The 26,041-nt window shown below is 48.7% G+C and overlaps 1 protein-coding gene and 1 pseudogene across 2 annotated transcripts in view; one reads left to right on the forward strand and one right to left on the reverse strand.

Annotated features, from left to right (window-relative positions):
• Window positions 1–1,683: 1,683 nt before the first annotated feature.
• On the reverse strand, window positions 1,684–1,918 carry LOC132685772 (ATP synthase F(1) complex subunit epsilon, mitochondrial pseudogene; annotated as a pseudogene).
• A 2,310-nt stretch (window positions 1,919–4,228) lies between these two features.
• SLAMF1 (signaling lymphocytic activation molecule family member 1) overlaps window positions 4,229–26,041 on the forward strand; it is a 32,815-nt gene continuing 11,002 nt past the window's right edge. For both annotated transcript variants that reach the window (XM_060644529.3, XM_060644530.3), the window contains exons 1-4: window positions 4,229–4,783; window positions 12,528–12,866; window positions 14,552–14,833; window positions 24,348–24,446. In XM_060644529.3, coding sequence (XP_060500512.1) covers window positions 4,708–4,783; window positions 12,528–12,866; window positions 14,552–14,833; window positions 24,348–24,446 — 796 coding nt within the window. In that variant the 5' untranslated portion in view covers window positions 4,229–4,707. The remainder of the gene's footprint in view (window positions 4,784–12,527; window positions 12,867–14,551; window positions 14,834–24,347; window positions 24,447–26,041) is intronic.

Consider the following 26,041-nt stretch of genomic DNA (forward strand, 5'->3'; position numbering starts at 1 on the left):
AAAATCCTCTCTCTCTCTGCCTCCCCCCAAACCCCTGCTTGCAAGCTTTCTCTCTTTCTCTAAAAAAAAAAAAAAAAAAGGGTATGGAATAGAATGAGTTAGGACAACAGAATAGAACCAGTGAATCAGTATGCTTTCTGGTTTGGAAGGTTATCAATAACTTGTTTAGATTGTCTATTTCATGTGTGAGTTCTGGCAGATTATGTCTTTCAAGGAATTGTTCCATTTCATTGAGGTTATCACATTTGTAGGCATAGAGTTGTTCATAGTATTCCTTTACTGTCCTTTTATTTTTCTTTCCTTTTTTATTAAATTTTTTTTAACGTTTATTTATTTTTGAGACAGAGAGAGATAGAGCATGAACGGGGTGGGTCAGAGAGAGAGGGAGACACAGAATCTGAAACAGGCTCCAGGCTCTGAGCTGTCAGCACAGAGCCCGATGCGGGGCTCAAACTCACTGGCCGCAAGATCGTGACCTGAGCTGAAGTCGGACGCTTAGCCAACTGAGCCACCCAGGCGCCCCTTTACTGTCCTTTTAGTGTCCATGAGTTTGGTAGTGATGTCCCCTCTTACATTTCTGATATTAGTAATTTGTGTCCTGTATCTTTTTTTATTTAAATTTATTTAGCCTGGCTAGAGGTTTACCAATTTCGTTGATCTTTGCCAAGAACCAGCCTTTGCTTTCATTGATTTTCTCTATTAATTTCCTGTTTTCAATTTCTTTGCTTTCTACTCTAGTTTTTATTATTTCTTTTCTTTTGCTTACCTTGGAATTAATTTGGTCTTTGTTTTCTAGTTCCCTAAAGTGAAAGCTTATATTCTTGATTTTAGGTCTCTCATCGTTTCTATTATATGCATTCAATGTTATCAATTTCCCTTTAAGCACTACTTTTTGCTGAATCCCACAAATTTTGATAAACTGTGTTTTCATTTTAATTTTGCTCAAAATATTGAAAAATTTCTCTAGAGATTCTTTGACCTGTGTATTATTTAGAAATGTATCGTTTAATCTCTACGTATTTGGGGATTTTCCAGATGCTTTTTGTTGTTGATTTCCAGTTTATTTCCAGTGTGGCCTGAGAACAGACAATGTATGATTTCTATTATTCTAAATTTGTTACAGGGTGTCTTATGACCCAGAAGGTGGTCTATTTTGGTGAACGTGCCATGTGAGCTTGAGAAGAATGCGTATTCTGCTGTTAGTGGGTTAGCATGTTTTCTCTTTCTCTATTTACTTTTATTTTAAAATTTATTTATTTTTGAGAGAGACAGAGGCAGCGTGAGCAGGAGAGAGGCAGAGAGAGAGGGAGACAGAGAATCCCAAGCAGGCTCCACCCTGCCAGCACAGAGCCCAAAGCAGGGTCTGAACTCAGGAACCGTGAGATCATGACCTGAGCAGAAACCAAGAGTCGGAGGCTTCCCTGACTGAGCCACCCAGGGGCCCCTCTCTATTTACTTTTAATCTATATGTGTCTTTATACTTAAAATGGGTTTCTCATAGACTACACAGAGTTGGGTTTTGTCTTTATCTTTGTCTTTTTGAATCATACTTCAATGTATTGTCATTGTCGATCTGTGAACAAGTATGTCTTTTTCCCATGAAGGGAGATCCTTTTCAATCTGCTGTAACACGTGCCCACACATCTTCAACTTGAAAATGTAGCTTTTCAAGCTTTAGTAAGACTATTCCTTTTTCACTTTCACAATTTTTAGGCTGCTGCCGGAAGTCTTCTTGGCATCTGTTTTGAATTCTGTTGTCAGTGCGTCTCTCACTGCTTTTGCAAAGATCTGGAAGTATCCGATGTAGCTGAGCCCAGCCTGTCACCAGTACACCACCATGATGTCTCAAAGAGTGAGCACCTTTGACCAAATCGCAAGGACGTGTTATCGCTGGCCTGGCGGAAGCCCAGCTACAGGAAGTCAGGCCCCAGAAGCAGAAGGGGCAGGGCCCTACACCAGCCAATCCTGCCACCTCTTGCCCTGCTCCACCTCCCGAATGGCCCCTGCTGCCCACCAGGAGCCAATCAGGTCTCGTTTTTTTGAGCCACTCTGACAATCTCTGTCTTTTCATTGGCTCGTTTAGACCATTGGCACTCAAAGTGATTCTTGATACGGTTAGGATAATATTTAATCGTATTTGTTACTGTTTTCTGTTTGGTTCCCTTGTTCTTTGTTACTATTATTGCCTTCCACTCTTCCTCTGTCTTTTGTAGTTTCATTAAGCACTTCATTTTCTCTCCTTTCTTAGTAGGTACGTTATACCTTTTATTTTTTATTGATTTTTTTACTGGTTGCCCTGGATTCTGCAATATACACTTACAACTCATCCAAGCGCACTGCCAAATAACACTACACTGCTTTCTGGGTAGTGTGAGTACCTTATATAACAAAATAATCCTAATTCCTCTCTCCTGGCCCTTGTTTCCTTGTCATTCATTTCACTTATATATAAGCATTCATAAGCATATATACACATAAGGGATATACATAAGCACCCATAATTGAATACATTCCTGCTATTATTATTATTTTATTTTATTTTATTATTATTATTATTATTATTATTATTATTATTTTGAACAGAGTGTTATCTGTTAGGTCAGTTATGAGTAGGAAAAATAAGTTTTTATTTGACCTTCACTTACTCCTTCTCTGATGTTCTTCCTCTCCTTATGTAGATCTGTTGTTTTTTTTTTTTTTTTAATTAAAACGTTTATTTATTTTTGAGAGACAGAGAGAGGCAGAGCACAAGTGGGGTAGGGGCAGAGAGAGAATGAGACACAGAATCCGAAGCAGAGCCCGACGGCGGGGCTCGCACTCGGACGGAGAGATCACGACCTGAGCCGAAGTTGGACGCTTAACCAACTGAGCCACCCAGGCGCCCCTCTGGGTTTCTGACCTATAGCATTTCTTTCTCCCTAAAGAACTTCCGTGAACATTTCTTGCAAGTCAAAACCACTGGCAACAAATTCCCTCAACTTTTGTTTGTCCAAGGAAGTCTTGGTTTCTCCTTCGCGTTTGAAGGACTAATTTCTCAGGATTCAGAAGTCCAGACTGGCATTCTTTTTCCTCTCAACTCTTTAAATACTTCGCTCTGTTGTCTTCTTGCTGACAGTCAGGGTTGTTTTTGTTTTTGTTTTTGTTTTTGTTTTTTTTAAGCTGAAGACAGGTGCAACGTTAAAGACATACATTGCAAACCCGTTTGCTCATCAGTGACCCTTGTGACTTTGCTGAATGAGATGACAGTTATTGAATACGACATCAAAGCTGCCGTCACGACATGCTGTTAAGTTCAAACTGAATCATTGCTTTTTTCTCTATCACTTTCTTACATCTAGAAAATCAACAGAACATTAAGCCAAAGCTCTGATTCTGTCGTTTGCCAGTTTCCATGGTACATACACTCCCACGCTGGCTGATTTCAAACTACCAACATGGTGTGTGATCAAATGCAGGGCTGCACGAGCACCACAGCAGCCCATGTGATCTGGGATTTTAGTTCCACCGTAAAGATACAGTAGATGGAAGCGTCCTCAAGGGCACAGATACTAGTCGAATGTTGTGAACTAATTAGGAAGTAACGTGTTTTGGGTTTTTATTCCCTTAGTTTTAACACAATGCGTTTAATCGTAATTTCACATCATCCACCTTGTTAATAACGGCAATGCTGATCAACCACCCAGCTCGCAAGGTGCCTGAAAATTTAACCATCGGCTCTCAGGAGTTGGTCCGCGCTGACTCCAGCATGCCGCCGGGTAGTATTGTGGGGAGGACGGTGTCCGGTGAAGGAGGGGGGGAAAAGCAGTGAGAATAAAGGGCAAGTTCACCTAGATCGCCAGCCCTTGTTGCCCTGATTCCCTTAGGGAAGCCCATTGGAGAGTGCCTGTGACCTGTTAAAATGGATTTCAAAACGCAAGGGGCTGGCCTTGCAAAGTCTCTTCCCACACACCAGTAAAATCATCTTTCCATTGTTTCATTCCCTATGGCTTAACTCTTGGAAAAGCGTATGTGTTTCTTCTGCCAATTCTAGCCCCTTCTCTTCCACAGAAAGTTAGACACAAGCCCTGAGATGAAGGCTCCCCTCCCCCCACACACAACCCAGGGCTCACTGGGTTCTACCACAACGCACGCAGCTGGGAAATTGGGTTTCTGCCAGTTAATACGCCCTTGCCCCCCCCCCCCCCTTGTCTCTGTGGCTTTGTCAGCAGGACCCCACGGCATGTGGAGGTGTTCTCTGAAGTTATGGAACAAATCAGATGTGAGACGCCAGAACCTTTTAAAGTTCAGTCATCCAAGTTCAGCCTTGAACTGAGTGACTAGATTTCGGGATGGTCTGCCAGAGCCCTGCCTCTTCTTTGTGCTCTAAGAGGACTTAGCGGGGCAGAGCTCGCAGAGGGAGCTAAAGAGGGGAGGGGGGCCGTTTCTGCTCAAGGCTGGGCTTGCTGAGCCGCTTTCCCGGCTTCAGCAGTCTGTGCACTTGACTCGGACTTCTTGGGAACAGCCAAGTGATTTAAAAGCCCGAAAGGAGATGAGCAATCCTCGAGACTCAGGCAGAAAAAGTCCCAGCGACACAGGAAGCCATCTGGTTCCTGATGCATAACTAGTCGGGAGTGTCAGCTCTGCCTGACACTGACCTCGCTCTGCCGTGGCACCTTCAAGCAGCTGCTGGGCTCCTCACCGGGCTCCCTTCTCTTTCTTCACTGGCTAATGGATCTCAAGGGGCTCCTCTCCTTGAACTTCCTGCTGTTTCTCTCCCTGGCTTTTGAGCTGAGCTGCGGAACAGGTAAGTGCTCATCTGTTTGAGGGTCTGAGTCCCACCATTACCTGCCAGGACTCAGCCAGCCCAGGGAGAGAGAGAGAGAGAGAGAAGTCAGCAGGGGCTGGGGGCTGTGGCTTGGCTGCCTCCTCCTCGGGGACTGCTTCTGAGTTTCTCCTGATTCTTTCAAAGAGGAAGGAATATCATGGGTTCCTGGAGCCTGGATTTTAAGGCTCAGTCTTACCAACGCTGGGAGACCAGGAGCCCTAAGCCAAAGGCACTGGCCACGTTCCAGACCAGCCTCTCAGGGCGAGAAGCTGTGTGGTCAAGGTTCTGGTTGAGCGGTTGGTTTTGCATCTGGCAAAGACCCAGGCTGTGGGGCTGAGATGGACGGGCTGAGCTCTGAGAGGAGACTCTTACATCCCTCCCCTCGGAGGGGATCCTCACACACGCGAGCAGACAAGCCAGAAACATGGTCCAACAACAAAGAGGGGCCGCCGCCGTGCGAAAAGAAGTTAGAAGTGAAAACCCCAGGCATCAGCTGAGAACAGGCAGTGGCCACAGTGTGGTCGTACCGGTGGCTACTTTCCTGGAAGGGAACCTTCCACGGCAGCAAGCGGGGGAGAGGCCAGGATTTTTGGTGTCCAGGGCTGGTTACAGGAAGTGGGAAATGCGAATTGGGAACTCTCAAGGGTCAGGGCATCTCCAGCCATAGTGCCAGACGCATCAGAGAGCCTTTGCGCCTGGGCTCTGCTCCTGCCTTTCTGGCTCGTGTTCCTCCAAAGGCGCGCTGGTGTTCTGTTAGTAGTCTCAGGGCTATGAGAAAAGGGATTTGAGACTAAAAAGGCCCCGCGAGAAGGGACTTTGGGCTCCCTGAGGAGTGTTTAAGCGTCTTGAGTTCGATCAGACTTGGGGAGGCAGCTTGGCGTGGAAGCAGCTTTAGGGAAGGTGGGGGGAAATCCTGAGGCTCCGGTGTTTTGCCCTTGGGGTTTTCAAGACCGCAAATCCATTAAGGACTTTTCCAGGAAAAGCCCAGAGATACGCTAGGGATGTCGGAGAGGCTGCACATGGGGTCTCTCTTTTGTTAGACTGCCAGATAAAGGGGCCCTTCCTTGACCCCCGGTTCCCTCAGAATCAGGCAGACCCTTGGCTCCTGCTTTCTGAGGGCTCAGGGCTCAGGGCTCAGGGCTCAGAAAGCCAAACTGATCCACTTCAAGCCCTTCCAGGTGCGTCCCATTTGTGACTTTCCCACCTGGGGATATTTCTGAGTGACCGTCAGGAGGGATGGGGTTGAACAGTGGCATGGTAGTTTTAAATCTCTGGGCTTGCTTGTCTGCTGGCTAGCCTGGCCCATGGTGTCCCCATGGCGTCCACCAGGTGCTTCATTGGAGGCTTGGGGCTCCCTGGTTACTGAGCAGCAGCCCAGCCCCGTGGGGCGTGTCTACCCAATAGGCGGCAGCTGTCTTCTCTGAAACACACACACACAATTTTTAGTGTTTTTATTTTTAAATACACCCGCTTTTGTGAAACCCCAGTTAAATACAGACGGAAATGCTTTGCAAGTGGGACAGGTCAACCATGACAGTTATTCAACCAAGAAGCGTGATTCTTGTAAAATCAGGACCCAGTCTCCCTCCCGTCTCTACTCGGCTTGCCTCCCAATTCCGAGTCAGAATTGTAAAAATCAAAAAGTCCACATGTCCCTTCCCCTAATAAAGTGAATTTTCCATTCCCTCAATGGTATTTTTTTTTTTTAAGTAGACTTTATTTTTAGAGCAGTTTGGGGTTCACAGCACAAATGAGCAGAAGGTACCAAGATTTCCCCCTACTCCCACACATGCACAGCCTCCCTATTACCAGCATCCCCCACCAGAGGGATGCGTCTATTGCAACGGATGAATTGCCCCAAGGGGATTTTGTATTCCTCCGTGGGGGTCCACCCCACCTCCTTCTCACACATGAAGGGCAAGAGTGTGGGTTCCAGACTTGGCCCGACTTTGTTCACCTGCCTGTTCCATCCCGAGACGGAGGCCTCAGCACCTTCTATTTCTCAAAAGCTTTACTAAAGCCATCACCTTCACGTCTCTGGCACCAGACTGGAAAGCAGAACGCCAGGGCTATTCGGTTTTACCCATAGACTGACTTTGGACAATCCCGTTCAGCAACCGTCTATTAAGACACACGATGGGGCAGGCGTTGGTGAAGTGTGCAGGAAACATCAACCGCAGCCTCTGCCCAGCACCTGACATGGTGTCTGGTAAAGGAGAGCCCTTCCACAAATGTTTGTTGAATGGATAATAATAGTAAGCACAGCCTGCTTGCTTTATACCAGGCACCGTGGGTTCCAAGTGCTTTATGTGTATCATTCATTGAATTCTCACACCAACCCTATGAGATATGTGTTATTGTCGTTACCGTTACAGTTTTACCCAAAAAGGAATGAGAGGCACAGAGTAGTTTAACAGTTTCTCTGCAGTCACACAGCCTGACTTCAGAAGCCTCGATAAATGACGCTAGATAAACTTATGCTCGGTGGGGGAGGGGATGCCAAAATCCATATCCAGGTCCCACGGTGAATATTAGAATATGTTACCTATAATTGGAGCATGGAAGTTGCTTTTAATTGAATGGAAGTACGGGAATATTCAAGAGATGAGAGAAGGTGATAAGATCATAGAAGGAAGTAGAGGGCGTCTGGAAGTATCTGGTCTGGAGTTTGGAAAGTGGATAGGAACTGCTTTCATCAAGTAAGTTTTCGTTTAATGTTTTGTGTGAGCTAGTTTGTTTATTGGAAGGGTATCATGCATACGTCTATAAAACTTCCTCAGTACAAAAGGGTATACAGTGGAGACAAATCCCCCTTCTGCCTCGTGTGTCTTCCCAAATACATACATCTGGTAGGTTGGGTTTTTATAGGACTTGAAGAGAATATTCCAGATGAAGGCACCAATGCAGAGGTGAAGGGTTCTGAGTGTTCAAGGGGAAATGGCAAGTGGTCTGTTGAGCTAAAACCCAGGGTCTACAGCCACGGCTTTTCCCTGTCCTCACCTGGCAAGCGGGGACAAAGGTCCCCACCGTTTGCCCCCATCCTATACTCCTGAGGGGTGGCTTCAAGGTAAAACGTCCTGATTTGGGAGAGAGGAGAATTTAGCCTCTCTGTTCATTCACTTATTCATCTCATTCAGTGTTTTGTTCTCTTGAGCAACTGAGTTTCTGCTATGTTCCAGCTGGGCGTTAGGACTCCAAGTGGACAAAACAGACCCAGTGACTACTCCTGGAAGCTTATTCTTAAGTCATGATGACAGGCACAGATCAGGGTTAAAAGCGTGATGGGTGAGACGCAGGTGTGATACAAAGGCACGGGATCGGGCGCCTGGGTGGCTTGGTCAGTGAAGCGTCCGACTTCGGCTCAGGTCATGATCTCACGGTCCCTGAGTTCGAGCCCTGCGTCAGGCTCTGTCCTGACAGCTCAGAGCCTGGAGCCTGTTTCAGATTCTGTATCTCCCTCTCTCTCTGCCCCTCCCCTGTTCATGCTCTGTCTCTCTCTGTCTCAAAAATAAATAAATGTTAAAAAAAAAATTAAAAAAAAAACAAAAACAAAGGCACGGGAGGCACTGGCCGGGAGGCCTAGACTAAGCCAGGGGTCAGAGGCAGAGACCTGAAAGACAGAAGGAGGCAGCCAGGGAAATACAGGGGGGGCAACAGGCGTTCAGGCTGGGGTAAATGCAAATACTCTGAGACAGAAAGACCCAGCAACATCAAGGAACAAGGGAAAAGAGGATGGTTCATGGGACTGCAGCTTACAAAGCAAGCTTGGACAAGTTATCTTTTCTCCCTGGGCCTAGATCTGCCGCAAGAAGTGAGAGCTGTTAAGGGCCGCCCCCTCCTCCACTCGAAAGAAACGCTATAGGGAGATGTGAAAGCGTCATGGCGGCAGAAAAATGGAGGGCGGGGGGTGGCTGTCATTAGGTAGAATCCCATCTCGTGAAGGGTTGGCTAAATGCTGCTGATTTCAGGAAAATATCCATGGGTCCACGTGAATCACTCTACTTTCTAAGTAGAATTACCCTTGAAGAAAGTGAGTTGGTGTTTCCTCCAGACGATTTAGTAAACAGGGGCTGACTGAATCAGAGACCCACTGGAAAACACTCATCAGACGGTAGGAAGTTTCAGGAGCAGGGACTCCACTTGAAGGGTTTTGTGAACCACTTTAAAGTCCCCCTATTTTTTTCCACTTGTGTTTAGGTGGTGCTGGTTTCTAGTCCCCCCTCCCGCCCCAGCCACTGACACGGAGTCAGTTGGTAGGTCTTCATTCTTCGTGTGGGTTGCAGGGTGTGAGGGTCTCTTCCTGACCAAGTTTCAATGCCACTCCCCGTGAGTGAGCGTGCACACATCACTCAGCCTGCCCTTCTCGAATCTGCTCCTTCTCTTCTTGTCCTCTTTCCCTTCCTACTTGTTTTCTTTGATTCCTTTGGTGAGGGGCTCCCCCCATCTCGTCCTGTAAACTCCTTTTCCTTCATTGTTATGAGTCTCCCCCAATGTCGCCCTTGTTTCAGCCCATGTGGACTGCCTCGTGCCTCCCCCACCTCGGAATCTCTAGCCCAACGCCCCCCGGGCCCTTTACGGGCCAGTGCTGGGATTTCAGGGCATTTTTGGTGCGGAGAGGATTTGGTCTGTCCAATTCTCCAACAGCCAATCTTAGTCACAAGTCAATTGTGTCCTTTCTAAGTGCCTGCGTTACTTAACCAGGTGGTTTTGTGTTACTTTTCTGGCTTCCTTATCAACTAGAACAATCTATGCTCTCTGAGTCATGGGCTCCTTCTTTTATGAGAATTAACTTATGGTTAAGTTCAGTTATATATTGGGCACAGCTCAATAAAAGAGATTTTAGTCAGGTAATGTCATTTTTTGCAGTCGTAGATCAAACAGATATTTGCGAAAAGCTTACCACGTACCAACTACTGCTGTCGGTGTTAGAGACAAAACAATTGAACAGAATGAAATTCTTCCTCTTGAAGACTTGCATCCTAGCCAGGGACACAGAAATAAAATAAGCAAATATGCAATGTATCACCAGACAGTGGTAAGTGTGCAATCGGTAGGAGTGCTATTTTCTATATAAAATGGTCAGAGCCAGTTTCTCAGAGGAAATAATTTTTTTGAGCAGAAACCTAAAATGAAGTGGAGGACTGAGCTACCTAGATATGGAAGGGAAGAGATTTCCAGAGAACAGCAAAAGCCAAAGCTTGGAGCTGGGAATGATCTTGGTGAGGTGTGTGAGCCGGTGTGACCGGAGTGCAGTGAGTGGAGAGAGAGGGCAGGAGAGGGGTCAGGGGCGGGGTTGCTCACCATCTTTGAAGCCATAATAAAGCCTTTGGATATTTTTTGCATGGGTGCTAGAAAGCCCTGGAAGTTTAAAAGCAAGAGAGAGACAAAAGCTGACATAGGTTTAAAAGATGACTCCGCCCGCTGTATGGATGCCGGGGGATGAGTTGGAAGCCAATGGCCATGCCAGGCTATGACGATGGTGGCAGAAATGAGGGAGGTTCTAACTGCTAGGATTGCAGATCTTTTCCGACGGTAGAGCCAACAGGATTTGCTGATAGACTGAATGCAGAGTATGAGAGAAGGAAAGGAGTCAAGGATGATTCCAAAGGCTTCGGTCTGAGAATTCAGGAGAGTTGTAATGCCGTTGGTAGAAGGGGCTATAGAACCAAGAGTTCATCTGCTGAATTTGCAGTGCCCTTCAGACCTCCGAGTGCTGATCCGTGTAGGCAGTTTGGGAGGGAGATCTATCTCTGCAAGCATTCCAGAAGTATGCAGCCCATGCAGCTGGATGAACGTGGCTGGGAGAGAGGAGGTCTGAGTACTGAGTCCTGGCATGCTCCAATATTTAGAGGTTAAGAGCAGCAGGTTCCAGTCAAGGAAACTGACAAGGGGCAGCCAATGAAAGAGGAAGAAAACCAGGGGAGCGTGATGCTCCAGGGGACTGAATGAAGACTGTTTCAAAGAGGGAGTGGGGAACCATGTCAAGTGCTCCTGAGAAAGCAAGATGAGAATGGAGAATGGACTTGGCGCCACGGTGCATACAATGACCTCGACGAGTGACCTTGCAGTGAGTAGTAAGGAACAGCAGCTGCCAGGAGCGGGCACAGGAAAATGGGTCAGGAAATGGAAACAGAAAATATCAACACACATTAAAGGGCTTGGCAATAAAGGAAAAGAGAGATATGAGGCAGCGGCTAGGGATGAACCTGGGGTCAGGGGAGGGGTTTGTAAATGAGGGAAGTTACAAGTGGGTTTATTGTGTATTGATGGAAATAACCCACAACATTCTATGCCAATAACGAAGCTGATGATGCAAGGGATGAGGGCAATTGCGAGAGCAAATTCTTGAAATGGGCGAGTGCTCCGTGAAGGAAGAGGCTAGACCTAAGGGGAGCACAGACTACCCATCTAAGTAGGTAGGTTTCCTGGTGGTGGCTACAAATGGAAATTCTCCTCTTGTTTCTACTACTTTCTCAGTGAAATGAGAATCAGAGTCAACAGCTGAGGTCATCAGTTTGAGAAGAGGAGAGGAGGTGTTAAATAGTCAGCAGTAGGATCCCTTACAGTGATTTGAAAGGTTTGGTTTTGGGTTTCTTTTTCTTTTTCTCTCTCTCTTTCTCTCTCTCTCTTTTTCTTTCTTTCTTTCTTTCTTTCTTTCTTTCTTTCTTTCTTTTTCTTTCTTTTTTTGGTTGTTGTTGTTGGCTCAGCTCTTTTGAAAAAGAGAAGTAAAATAATTTCTCACCCTTGATATTGGGAACTATTTAACAGTTTTTTTGGAGAGCAAGAATTCCACAGTTTGAACCCTGGGCTTACTACCTGCCTGGCTCCACACCCCTCAGACTTTTCTCTTTCTTTGTCATCTGAAAAATGACGTTCTGTAGCCTTGGTGTCCTGGGCTCACAAGCTCCGAATCAGCTTTGGTTGCTCTCCACCCTTCATATTATGTACCCAGTGGTGGTGAGAAGTCTGGTCAAGGAATTAGCAGACCCGGATTATGTGACTTTAGGGATGTCATTTAACTTTTCCACATCTTCGCTTCTCTGTGCCTTCACTATAAATCTGAGTTGAGAGAATTCTCTCCTAGACCAAAGAAATCCAGTGTCCCAGTTAGTCTGTACACCTCCATTATAAAAAAAAAAAGAAGATGTGGTTTATATATACAATGGAATACTACTTGGCAGTGAGAAAGAATGAAATCTGGCCATTCGTAGCAACGTGGATGGAACTGGAGGGTATTATGCTGAGTGAAATAAGTCAGGCAGAGAAAGACAGATGCCATATGTTTTCACTCATACGTGGGTCCTGAGGAACTTAACAGAAGACCATGGGGGAGAGGTAGGGGGGAAAAAAGTTACAGAGAGGGAAGGAGGCAAATCATAAGCGACCCTTGAATACTGAGAACAAACTGAGAGGGGAAGGTGGGCGATGGGCATTGACGAGGGCACCTGTTGGGATGAGCACTGGGGGTTGTATGGAAACCGATGTGACAGTAAATGATATTTAATGTAAAAAAAATTTTAAGATTTCCATTGGGATTTTTGAAACATTGAGAACACAGCGGGACTATCGTGACTGCCCTTATTGGCTGCTAAGCACCTGGCAATGCCAGGGAGAGGCCGGGAGGAAGAAGGAGCACCTATATTCTGTCATTCCTGATCCACAGAGAGGATGTGATTCTCAAAAACTTCCACAATAAGGGACTTTCTTCTTCCTCCTCCCACAGGTGAGAGCTTGATGAATTGTCAAGAGGTCACCAAGCAGTTGGGAAGAAATTTGCTGCTGCCCCTGGCATCTGAAGGCATAAGTAAGAGCATGAACAAGAGCATCCACATCCTGGTCACAAAGTCAGAATCACCGCAAAAAAATGTCAAGAGGAAAATAGTGTCTCTGAGTCTGCCAGAAAGGGCCTCTCTACGCTTTCTGGAAAATGGCTATAAATTCCATCCGGAAAACCTGAAGCTGGAGATCCTGCAAAGCAAGAAGGAAAATGAGGGCTGGTACTTCACGACCCTGGAGGAGAACTTTTCAGTTCGCCATTTTTGTCTGCAGCTGAAGCTCTTTGGTAATGACAGGGTTTCCCCAGGCCCACCAGGCGGGGGTGGGGGGTGGGTGGGCAGCGATAGTCCCTTGCCTAAGAATTTAGCGAGGGTTCCAAGATTGGGAGTGACTTTTAAAGATCAGCAAGTCCAGGGTGTTTAAACTGTGGTTTAGGAAGAGGTTTTAGAGATTCGCAAATCTTTTTTGTCCAAATGGCCCATTGGTGGTAGCTGAGAGCACCAATTACTACCCCCATTTGCCAAAGACGAGGAGCCTAGCTGCGCACAGACTACAGGGCCTAGGAGCCTGAGAGTCTCAATTTGCAAATAAGACTTGGCTTGAAAAAGGGTTTTGTTTTTCCCCCGATTTTTAAAATGTTTGAATGCCGCGGATCAAGTCCGACCTCTTTTCCATAGATGAAGACATTGAAATCCACAGGACCGTCATGTGCTTACACACGTCCTCGTGGCTGGTCCCCTGCACTAGGGGCCTGGGCAAAGGAGAGCTGAGTCTCAGCCCATGGACCACTCCCACGCCCCATGCCCAGGAACAGGACCACATCCACCTGCTAGAAGGGCTTTTTTTTTTTTTTTTTTTTTTTTTTTTTTGTCATCGCAACAGAGACTCTGGTTATAAAGTCGCTTAGTTGCAGAACTTAAACTAGAACCTAGGTCCATCTGAGTCCAAGGCCAGTGCTTTTTTTGAGCCTCTTTAACTGCCAGCCCCTCTCGAATGCACCCAGAGTTTGTGTCTTTCAAGCCCAGAGGCTCCTTTATAGAGAGACTTATCTCTGAGATGGGATAGACAGCCTCACCTACCCAGCATTTCTTTGAAATCCCCAGATGCCTACAGGGGGACATCAGGAGAGTCCTTCCCCCTCCTCCACACAGTGTATGCAGACTCCCTTCAGCCCCCTGACAGGTACCAGGGAGTTCTGGCCACTCCAGTAGTGCCCCCCAGGGACGACCCATCATGCATTTTCCAGAACAGTTCATTGCCTTTGTCACATCTTGTCACCTAAATTCTTACCTTGGAAAGTGCGGTCTATGCAACCACGAGAGTCTTCTCGAGTCCAAGGAAGAAGCTGGATTTCAGAGTCAGACAGACCTAGGTTCTGAGCTCACATAATATGTGACCCCTGCCATCCCTGCGGGACTCAGTGTCTTCACCTGTAAGATGGGAATACTTATCACTAGTAGGCTACGATTGTTGAGAAAGTTGTTGAGAAGATTAAAGGCTATGATGAGTGTGCAGTGCCAGAATCGTGTCTGTCCTACAGTAATCGCTAAATAAATACAACCTGCTCCCTGGCCTCGGCTATTTCATGGCATTAGAGTGAGCACCCCTTCCCAACACACACTCTAGATAAAAAACCCCACCACCCAGTCATTCTTTCAGATCTAGGAGGTAATACTCAAGTATCAGATCAGGAGTATCAGCAAGAGGAGGTAGGTTCCTAACAGTAGTGGTAGGAGGGGACTAAACGACGGATTATTTTTCTCTATTTTGTCCCGAGCTCGCACCGGAAGGGAGCGTAGTGGAGAGAGAGGGATTTGGGGAACCAGTAAGTCCCCACTAGAATAAACCGCACTGCAGACCCACAGGGAAGGAAAAGCACCATCGGGTTGCATTTTCTTCTGACGAAAAGGTCCAGTCAGAATCCCAGGGGGTTCACTTGAGTGAGGCCTTCTTTCCTCCACCTCCTGACAGAACAGGTCTCCACTCCGGAAATAAAGGTGCTGAACTGGACCCAGGAGAACGGAAACTGCAGCTTGACGCTGGCCTGCGAAGTGGAGAGGGGGGACCATGTGGCTTACAGCTGGAGGGAGGAGACGGGCGCCGACCCACCGATCTCGGCCAACAGCTCCCACCTGCACCTCAGCCTGGGCCCTCAGCACGTCCACAACGTCTACGTCTGCACCGTGAGCAACCCCATCAGCAACCACTCGCAGACCTTCACCCCGGGGTCCATGTGCATGCCAGATCCGCCAGGTGAGTGCCCTGGTGGGGGCCGGTGTGGCACATTGACGACACGGGCTCCGTCCCCAGCTGGAACCAATGGTTCCTGCCTCCACCCTGGTAACGACACTTTACATTTTTCTCTACGGTTGATAAAAGCTTCCTCGGGTGCGTTCAGTGGGTGCCTGCCGCTCGTGATCGCCGGGAGGTCATTCTGCTCAGTTCCCAGCCGAGGGAAACGATGGAGTCAGACCCAGAGCGCGGGCCTCCCCGTTGTGATTCTTCCTTTCCCCTCCTGTCTTGGCTCTAACCCGCAAGGGTGGCAGGTCTCGACTCCCGGTCCGCTCATGGTGGGACAGGTCTGCTGTCCGCTCATGGTGGGACAGGTCTGCACGGTCCGCTCATGGTGGGACAGGTCTGCACCATCGATAAGACTTGTTGACCCCCTCCGTGCAGCAAATTGGGCACGGCTATGAGACCTGACCTGTGCTCTCCAGCCACATGGTGTGATGACAAGACGTGAAGCATCTGCTCAGTAATGGAAAGCAGGGTATAATGAAGGGCCACCTGTTAATGGTATGGACCGTGAACCTCATAGCAAGTCGGATGTCCCGGGGAGTTAGCTCTCTGACCAAGACCTGGATTGTGGCGTTCGGGAATGATGACAAACCACATAGTACTTTGTTATTGGCAGAGCGCTTTCAAAGGTCTCATCTGCTTTGTCTTCACAATGACCCTCCCGGTTAAGTGTTATCGCCACCCTCATTTGACAGACGAGGAAGGTGAAGCTCGTAGCATTTAAGTACCCTCCCCATGCTTCCTCGAGGTTTAGCACCTAAGCCTCCACCTTCTGACTGCTCATTCTCCAGGAGGCACAGCATCATTATTCTGCTATCAAAAGGAAGGGAGGGCCGATTAAGTGACCATCTGAGGGTGGAAGCTAGCTAGACAGACCGCTGACCCTTTTCAATGACAGATCCTGTGTCCGTGCCTCGGGTGGGTTCAGGGACAGAAGGACCTGGCTGCTGGCCCTCCGAGCATTACTGATGCCCTGACGTTCTCCTTTCTGCATCCAGTGCGGGGAACAGGAGCCATTCCAAGGGGACTTCAGCCCGCTGTAGACTTGGTGTGTCTATGAGGGAGGCGTTCTAGGGTTTGCGGAAGGTGTCCCCAGTGGCTCTGGACCCAGTGCCACTCTGCTTACTTGCAAGCGTAAGGCCTCTTAACCTGTCTGAGGCTTAGATTCTTTATCTAAAATCGTAACCGCTGACAGGTCTTAACTGTTTACTATATGCCACTTGTGTGGCCTCGCACTCAATTCTCACAGCCACCAAAGAGCATCAGTACACCCCCACTTCACAGATGAGGAAGCAAAGACATAGGAAGGTCACACACAGAGCACGTAGCAGGGCTGAGCTGTCTGATCCTGGAATCCTCCTAAGTAGTCGTGGAAAACATGATAGGCTTTAAACGCCTCGTAAATAATTGTAAAAATGCAAGGTTTTTTCTTGAGGCTTCTGTGGTCATAGCAAACCTCCTGGAGCAAAGACGGGGCATGAAGAGTTTTACCCTGGCCTATCTCAAAAAAAGGAAGGACTCTCTCTGTGCTTTTCTCTGTGGTTCAAGAAGAATTTAATTAGTGCTTTCCAAAGTCTTCATAGGTCACGAAGCTCTGTCCAGAGTCAATATTCTATGATTCGCTTTGCACGTACAGTAGGAAGAAGGCTAACCAAAGTTTACAAGGGATATTTGCTGCTAGGGCTGCCGTGACCGAGTTCCAGCAACGGGGTGGTTTCAACTACCAGAATGTATTGCCTCACAGTTCTGGAGACTAGAAGTCCAGAATCACATGGTTGGTAAGGCTGGTTGTTTCTGAACCTGTGAGGAAGAGGTCTGTGGAGGCCCCTCTCCGTGGCTGACAGGTGGCTGCCTTCTCCTCGTGTCTCTTCACACTCTCTTCCCTCAGAGCCTATCTCCATTCAGATTCCCTCATCTTATAAGGGCACCAGTCATGTTGGATCAGGGCTCCCCTGTAATCGGTTTTCTGGTGTTGCCATAAGAGAAGACCACAGACTGGGTGTTTGAGTGACAGGAATTCATTTTCTCACAACGCTGGAGGCTAGAAGTCCAGGATCAAAGTGTTGGCAGGGCTGGGCTTTTTCGCTGAGGCCTCTCTCCTTGGCTTGCAGATGGCCACCTTCTTGCTGTGCCTCCCTATGGTCTTTCCTCTGTGTGTGCACACATCTCTTTGTGTGCCCGGATTTCCTGTAAGATTGGATTGGAGCCCATCCTAATGGCCTCATTTTAACTTCATCGCCCATTTTAAGATCCCGTCTCCAAATACATTTGCATTCTGAGGTACTAAGGGTTAAGGCTTCAAAATATGAGTTGGGGAGGGACAGAGTTCAGCTCATAACGCCACCCGAGTGATCTCATTTCAACTTGATCACCTCTGTAAAGACACTGTTTCCAAATAAGGTCACATTCTAAAGACTTCAACATGTGAATTTTGGGGGAAGCACAGTTCAATCCATAACACAAACAGAGATCCCTCCCTCCTGCCTCTGGGGGTGGGGAACAATGGCACATCAGAACAAATTCACATAGCTGGGCTGTGGCATGCCGTTCCCAGTATACCAGGCTGCCTAAAGACAGAAAACAGAGTTCTATTAGCTTGTTGACTTGTGTTTAATGAGTATTACTAATCCTTAAAATACTGTGCTTAGTTTGACAACCTCTGTTGAGATTCTACTACGTTCCAACATTGTGCTAGGTGCTGAGTGCACGAAGACAAAAAAAAAAAAAAAAAGACCTGATCCTTGCCCTTAAGGAAAGAGATCATTCTGGAAGTAGCTAATCCTAGATCGTGTAGTGGTACGGGCAGAACAGAAGTAACAAAGAAGAAGGAATGATTGAGGTTATCTGAAGGAATCAGAGAGACCATCGCAGAGGATGCGACACCAAGTGGGTTTTGGAGAGTAAATACAAATTGCCCAAGCAGATCAAAGAAAGACATTCCAGGCAGAGGGAAAAGCAGAGGCAGCTGGGTCTTGTCCTGTGTTACCCTACAGGCAATCGGAAGCGATAATCGATAGAGGAGTAACACGATCGGCTTTGCATTTCGGAGAGAAATCTCAGTGGTGTGGAGAATAGGTGGGGGCAGGGAAGAGGCAGCAGAAAGAGAAACTAGTTATGGGGAAGGGCCACCCTTGCAGTGACCCATCAAGAGATGATGAGGAGTGGCTGTTAGTTTAACAAAGACTTCATACAAGGGAAATTCCAGCCTTGGGACCGAGCGGTGGAGTCTGAGGGTTTATTGGAGATCTCTTCACTGTGCCATTTTTCTGATGACATTTGTCCAGGCTCCCAGCGGTATACTCATCCTTCTTCCAATGGCCACTTCATTATTTTACAGTAAGAAACGTCTTTGTTTGTTTCTTTGTTTGTTTGTTTGTTTCCGCTGATTCCCAGTGAGCACGGTAAGAAACATCTTAATGTCTCTTGCTAGGAAGCACCTTTATTGCCAAGTCCAAATCTTAGGGTGCTACAAAGCACTCTCACGAGGTCACCCAGAGCATGTTGATGTGGGTCGACGGGGCGGGCCTTGCTGTTGTCCTTCGTGACCGTCTTTGGAAAGAGTTACATCTATGCCAGGACGAATAATACGAAACCTTAAGCAATTCAACTAAAAGGGAATGTCCCTGGGAGCTCCTCTTGGAAAGAAGCTACTTTTCCGTAGATCGCCAACAAGTTGGCTCAGCAAGCCTGGGTTAGCGCAGAGGAAGAGACAGGTGACACCTGCCAGTGAGCCCCAGGGGCTCCCCCTTTCTAACAGGGCCAGGGAGCACCCACTGCTACCGAGGGCAGAGGCACGTCCCTCTTCATCGTGCACCCAGTCCGGCCGGCGTGACAACAGTGGCGGAAGGGTGGAGGCTGGAAGGTACCTCATGGGCTAGAGCCTTGTCACATGGCCACCCCTGCCGCAAGGGAGGCTGGCCGGCCCTGGGACTGGACAACACCCGTGCTTCCGTGGATGGATGCGGAAAAGTGTGGGCACAACCAGCAGCCTCTGCAACACAGTGTGGGTGGGATAGGCGGGCGTGAGGGGCTTTTCTGGAACCCGGAAACTCTGTGCAACTGTTCCCTTGGGTGGTCCCGGACCTCAAATTAGCGTATGGGTTGTGAGCATCCCCAATTCTGAGTGGAAGCCACCGTCGACGAGAAGGTGTTTTTTGAAGGTTGGCTGACTTCTTCAAGTCGCTCTGAGCTTTTGCAGACGGCCTTGCAGACAGAACCACATGAAAGGCAGGAAGGAGATCTGTTCTCAGACCGTTACGGCAGCATCTCACTACGTCCTGGGGGAGACTACGTTTGTTTCTCAGATTCTTTTTTGTTTTCTTCTCTCTCTCCTGGAAGAATGAGGTTTGGCGGACCTGAGGAGGGACAGCTTTTGCGTGTCTGTGGCAATGGACTTTTAGAGGTTAAAAAAAAAAAAAAGGCCCCCCATCCTTTGCCTTGGAGGCGTGGCTCCGGGCCAAGTTGTCAGGTTTAAACCACAACCCACAGGGGAGGGGACCAAAGGTGAGGGCTCACAAATTGCGCCGGGGTTCTCGACCAGCCTCCTCAGCAGCTTCGAAGAGGCTCCAGGGGTGGAAAAAGGCCCCACCTCCTATTTAGAAACGTTCAGATTGGATTTCTTTGTGAATGAACAATGGGGCCAACGGGCCCCGGGACCACGTTGCTCTGATTTTGTTCTGAGAGGCCTCACTCACTACAGGACTGAGGAAGAAGAGGGAGAGCTGGAGTTTTCTGTCACAGGAAACGGTGGTTTGAAAATGGGAACACAGGTGGTGCGGAGGCCGCAGGCACACAGTCTCTTCCTGATTCCATTTCATTATTATGAAGCACATGCTAAGTAGGTCAGCGCCCGGTCCCTTTGATTCCACTTCGAGCCATTCAAAAGTGACCCTGCCTTCCTTCTGAGACCTCCTTATATTTAGGGCTCTAATAATTCTTAACCAAGGGATACATGCCAGTCTTCTTTCTATGGCTTTTAATTTAATTTAACTTCCTTTATCTTGTGCTCAGTAAGTGCCCCCCCCCACCCTACATCGTATCAGGTGGTGGGGGGAGGGGGTGCGAATAAAGCTTAACACAGCGTTTACCTTCAAGAATTTACAATCTAGGTGGGACTTCTCTACCTTACCAGGTAGAAAAATATTATCGTATTAAGAAACATCGACTAAAATTCCTCTCTGGAAAGGAACAGGGTTTGTTTAGAATTGTACCTTAGTTTAAATGTTAGCGGGCAGGGGCGCCTGGGTGGCTCGGTAGGTTAAGCGTCCGACTTCTGCTCAGGTCATGATGTCACAGCTCGTGGGTCTGAGCCCCACGCTGGGCTCTGTGCTGACAGCTCGGAGCCTGGAGCCTGCTTCAGACTCTGTGTCTCCGTCTCCCTCTTTGCCTCTTCCCCACTCATGCTCTGGCTCTCTCTCTCTCTCTCTCTCAAAAATAAATAAACACTAAAAAAAATTTTTTTTTAATGTTAGTGGGTAGGAGGTGACACCCCTCCCCCAAAGAATTCAGCTGTGGGTTAGAGGATTCTGTGCAAGAAAGGGGACAGATGTGGCTTGTGCAGACAGAGGAAGAGAAAAAGAAGGTCTGAGCCTGTCAGATGGTGGAAAAACCCACCTGGTTCATGATGGAATCTGTTCCCTGTGACCTTTCAGATCTTCAGCAGAGGATTCACACCCACAAAATCTTGGTGTAGGTTTTTGGTTGTGTGTGTGTGTGTGTGTGTGTGTGTGTGTGTGTGTGTGTGTGGAAACTGCTGAAAGCATTGAACCTTGCACCCAGGACAGCCCAGACCACAGCAAGCGGAGCCACACGAGCAAGTCTTTCGTTGTACGAGGAAGTTATCACCTGACATTGTAGGAATCATGGGCAGCCTGACAGCATTCTGTCCGTATCGATCCAAATTGCTAAGGGCCGGGAGTACCTGACATTTAGTTTCCATACAAGCATCCGTATCACGAGAGAATAGTACCAAACAGAGGAGCACCACGTGCAAGGACGCCTGCTAGACAGAGAGAGAAACGAAGTCATAAGCCGACTACAGGATGGGGCTGAAGTGTCGGTGGCCAGCGAAGGGACTCCGGTGGACGTGAGATCAAACCCATCGTCTTGTCCTTCCAATCCACCAGCAGGAATCTACCGAGAATGTACTGTGTGCCAAGTCCTAGGACACCAGCAAAAGAGGGAAAGAAGTGGCCTCTGAGAGGCTAGCAGCTGGCGGGGGAGTGGAGGCTGGCGGAAGGAGGCGACAGCTGTGCACCTCGTGCTGTGCTCCAGGCACTGCTCTGGGCACCTTCTACAAAGATTTCCTCGGCTCGTCAGAGCGACTGTGCGAACTGGATATTGTCGTGCTCGCTTTGCAGTCGAGGAGACTGAGGCCCCAGAAGTTATGAACAGCCTCTCCGAGATCACAGAGCTATCAGGTGGTAGGTCCAGAATTCGAATCCCCCTGTCTGGTTCCAAATGACCTCACTGAAAGTGATCTGCACCGCAAAGATAATGGCACAACTCAGGTTCTAAGACACACGGCCTGAGCCAAGGTGCCGCAGAGTCGCGGGGCAGGGAACAAGGAGAGCTGGGACAGGTCAGGGAAACCGACACAGAGGAGGTAGCATTGGCCTGGGCGTCAACACTGGGCAGGCCCGGCAGGCAGCCGAAGGTGCGGCGGGAGGAAGGGGAGAGGGCACACCACAGGGCACGAGACGGGGCGGGTGTTGGAGGGAGGGTGTTGAGGGCATGGGCACCTCCCAGGGCTTTCCTCGCGGGGTCCCACCGCCACAGGAGAAAACACAAGACCGTGAAGTCCACAGTTCTCATCCTGCCCAGCTCCGCCATCAACCTCTCTGTGGCTCTGGGCACACCTGTCTGAATCGCAGTTCCCTCAACGTAAAAATGACTGAGTCGGGTGAGATGATGCTCCAGCTCCTCTAATATTCAAAACCTCTATGGAGCTGTCGCTTAAATCCTTGAACAGGTTCACATTACTTTGCATTCAAAGACTAGGAGAAGAATCCGGGCTGTGAAATCTCAGGATGACGGCCAGCTTGCCTCTCAGATCTGGCTGGATGGGCAGAAGCTGGTCGGTTATGTCATGGGACAAGGACAGCAGATGACGTTCATCCTCACGGCTCCCTAGAAAAGAAACAGGGCTGGCGTTGTTACGTGCTCTGGCCCAGTCATTTGTTCTTCAAGTAACTGTTGTCTTAGCAGGTCCCCAACATACACGAGGGAAGAAGGGAAAGGAAGTCGTCTCACGATAGTCAGACTCGCTGTCACGATTTTCTGGGTCGCCTCCATGGACCCCCGGAACATGGTGGCGCTTGGCTGCTGTCTCTGCTTCTTAGCTTAGGATTTGGGGCACTTCTCCATGCCCCTGGGGTTGGCGACATAAGCCCTGAGTAATCATTCTTTCTTTGTGCTGTCTCAGACACACATGCACCCACACACACGCGCCCCACCTGCGAAGAGGCTTCTCAGTGACCACAAGCCATTCAGAGGGGGACCGCTCGCAGGAAGTTCCAACCACAGTGGTGTCTCCATGCTTAAATCTTAGGCTTGATATTAATCCAGGAGCCTTACAGCCACTCTCTGCTTGCACCCTGGCTCTTTGATCAGGTCACATGGCACGCCTGTCCGCTGGAGTTGGTAACTGGCAGGGTGAAAGCTTCTTCAGTCTGGGGGAGAGGGTCGATAATCAAGAGGGTCAACTGCTTACAAAGCCAGTTCAGTGAGATTCCTTGGGATGCCTTGATGTGTGAAAGGCCTAGGAAGCAAAAGGAGGAATCTTTTCAAACCCAGGAGGCAACCTCTGGTGAGCCATCAGGCTGAAGGCCCACTTGGATCTTGCCTTTTGTCGATGCCCTGAGACTTTAGCCTGTAGCTTTGGCCGACTCTGTGAATGTCACAGGTCAACTGTGCGAGTGGCGCTTGCAGGGACTCTGCTCCTCTACAACCCACCTATTCCTTCATCTCAACATCTCCCCCCACCCCCCAGTCCACCCCAAGTTCAACAACAAGCAGGCCGATTCTACAATCATCCTTATAAACTACCCTGACACATTAATGCCAACACCTGCTCTTATGCTATAGCTGGCCCTTCAATCCCACGGGTTTGAACTGGGTGGATCCACTTATATACAGATTGATTTTTATTTTTTTTACAAATATAATACGGTACCGGAAATAGATCTTCTCTTCCTTACGGTTGTCTCAACATTTTCTTCACCTTTCTTTACTGTAAGAGAACGGCATCTAATACATATAATACATCAACTCTCTGTGTTACCAGGAAGGTTTCTGGTTAACAGTAGGTTACAAACAGTTAAGTTTTGGGGGAATCAAAAGTCACACATGGATTTTCAACTGTGTCAGGGGGCCGGTACTTCTACCCGCCCCCCCCAGGCTGTTCAAGGGTCAACTGTGTTTAGAGCCTTAATGCTGTTACTTTACTTAAAATCCTGGTGCTTCAGGTAATGAACCCACTGTTCATTACCCTGGGGTAACTCGCCCCAAGCCCATAAGCCTCTCTGACTCTCCCCGAAGTCTGTCTTCAACACTCAGCCACATTTGTACCCCTAGACCGATCTCTAGTATTCGAGGGTCTCCATGCCTGCTTCCTTGCGCACAAAAGGGGAGTAATGAGAACTTCCCAGGGCTGTTGTGAGGGCTGTATCTATTTATACACATGATGCCCTAAAAATAAAGCCTGGCTCATCGTCCGTTACTACCTCAGTAAGCTAAATGTCTTGTTTGCTGGGACTCAGGTCTCTTTCGCTCTTTTCCAAGGTACCGCTCCTGGCTCAGAAGGATTTGGTGAAGTGGGTAAAGGAGAGAAAGCATTAAAAAAAAAGGGGGGGGGTGCTCTGTGACTTTGAGCCTGCTGACTGCCACTCAAGGGCTCATGTTAAGCCTGGGGATCGCTGAGAGGAAAACGTACATGCTTTTCTTTCAGTTCGGGTCCAGTGGCCTCAGTAAAGTTATTTGCATGGAAGGACCATCATAGCGCCATCATGTTCATTTTTAAGAGACAGAAATTGGTCGTTCTTCCTCCCAGCGTCTCATGACAATGGTGTGGGGGTGTGGGGGTGTGGGGACAGTGGGCAGTACCCATGTGTTCATTCAACCAACATGGATGCAGGACGCATGAGATTTAACACTAGGGAAACGGGAAGAGAGGTTGACCTGGGACAAAGATGAGCCTGATTTGAGCCATGTGGCCATCAAGGTGCCCATCAGGCACTTGAGCGGAAAAATCTTCACGGAAATGAGGAAAATAGAGTGTGGAGAGAGGAATAAGGATAAGAGGACAGGTAGGGAATCTTGGGTGATCTGAAGCCGCTGTCTGCAACCATCAGAGTGGACGTCTCCCCCGAGAATAGAGAACGAGAACATGAGGCTTGGTCTCCCCACTTCCGGGAAGGATGTTTTTAAACTCGCAGTACTGTTGAGATTGCCCTTTGACCTTTTTTTTCAGAACTAAGACCCTGGGGACTGTATGTCGGGCTGTCCTCAGGGGCCGTCATTGGTGTCATCCTGGTGTTCAAAGTAGCAGTGCTGCTGTTGAGAAGAAGAGGTAGGTGTCTGACAGTGAAGAGACTCATATCAGATTCTGCGGTAAGCAGGGACGGCTCTCCACAAGCAAAGATCTGCTTGCACCCCTTAGCACGCTTTTCTCCACAAAGCACCTTGGCGATAACTAAATACACATAGCCTGGGGCCTTGCTCAGCTCGGTCGAAATCAGCATGTCTTTTTTTTTTTTTTTTTTTTATGTGTATTTATTTACTTGGGGGGCGGGGCCGAGAGAGAGGGAGTGAGAGAATCCCCAGCAGCCCCAGTGCTGTCAGCACAGAGCCCAGCTTGGGGCCTGATCCCATGACCCTGGTATCACGACCTGAGCCGAGATCAAGAGTCGGACGCACTGAGCCTCCCGGGTGCCCCGTGATTCCACACACGTCTTGATCCCCTATGTTGGGCTACGGGAATGGAAAGAGGGATGAGCCACAGGTGTCTAGCGCGGGAGGCCTTGCACAGATCGTTCTCATTCCGTATGCCTCGCTCTGGTGTAGACGTATATACAGGATGCTGAAGGGGTCCCGAGGCTTGACCATGTTCACCAGACGCAGAATCCAGGGGACTCCTGGATTTCATTCAAGAAACGTTAGAATTACTGACTAATAAAAAGGCACTCACCCAAGGGTTGAAACCGTTCTATAATTTCTTTTTATTCCCGCAATATCCTCTGCAAATCGTTTCTACGTGACTCAGCATCGGGGTAACAGACGCAGAGAGAGGCTACGTGACTCGTGCGAGTTCACCCAGCCTGTTAATGAGAGACCAGAACTGACACCCACCCTCCAGGGCATGTGCCACGGGGAAGGTCCACGGGTCACCGGAAGGCAGCGGAGGGAATGCTCTTTACTAAGATTTGTGCACAAATTCTGCCTCACCCTGGAAAACGGTACCATTTGCGAGTTGCTTAAGGCCAGACCAAATGATACGGAAGGTCACCCGGGATAGCTCTGAAGGCCCCATTACTTCCTTGCAGGTTAAGTACCTAGAGGTAGGGTCTCTTGGCCTCCCCTCCAAGTCGTCCCCTGATTCCACATCGAGGAGCAATGCGCTCGGCCCCACTCGCCTCACCCACCCACACCGCAGTCCCACAGGTCCAGTTTCCCGGGCTGGCCATCCCGTGGTGAGGACGGGACTTGATTTTCACGCCACGAAGCTGATGGCTGGTCTTATTTGCCAAGTAGATCGGTCACGTGCGACCTTCTCAAAAAAGCCCTTACCACAGCACCCTGAGTCGGGTTGGCTTGCATGAAAAAAGTCAAGATCACAGCCCAGCCGCCTACTTTTGTCTCATTTCCTCCATCTAAGAGTTAGCTGGGGAGGGGTTGGGGTGGGGTGATTCAGACAGAAACCATGATGAGAGCCCAAGGGGATGGGGCAAGGCACCCACATTTGGCCTAGATAAGAAGGAAACGGTGAGATACCAGGATTGAGGACCCTGAGATTAACACGAATGCCGTCACCTCCGAGATGCCGCCCGACTCTGAAGCTCTGCAAAGGGTCTCCCTAGCAATTTCATGCCCAGAATTCACTGCTCCAACTCACGGGGTCGGGCACTGGCCAAACTTACATTCACACGCAGACTCGGCCGCTGACGG

The sequence above is a fragment of the Panthera onca genome, chromosome F1 (assembly GCF_046562875.1).
Source record: "Panthera onca isolate mPanOnc1 chromosome F1, mPanOnc1 haplotype 2, whole genome shotgun sequence".
NCBI lineage: Eukaryota > Metazoa > Chordata > Mammalia > Carnivora > Felidae > Panthera > Panthera onca.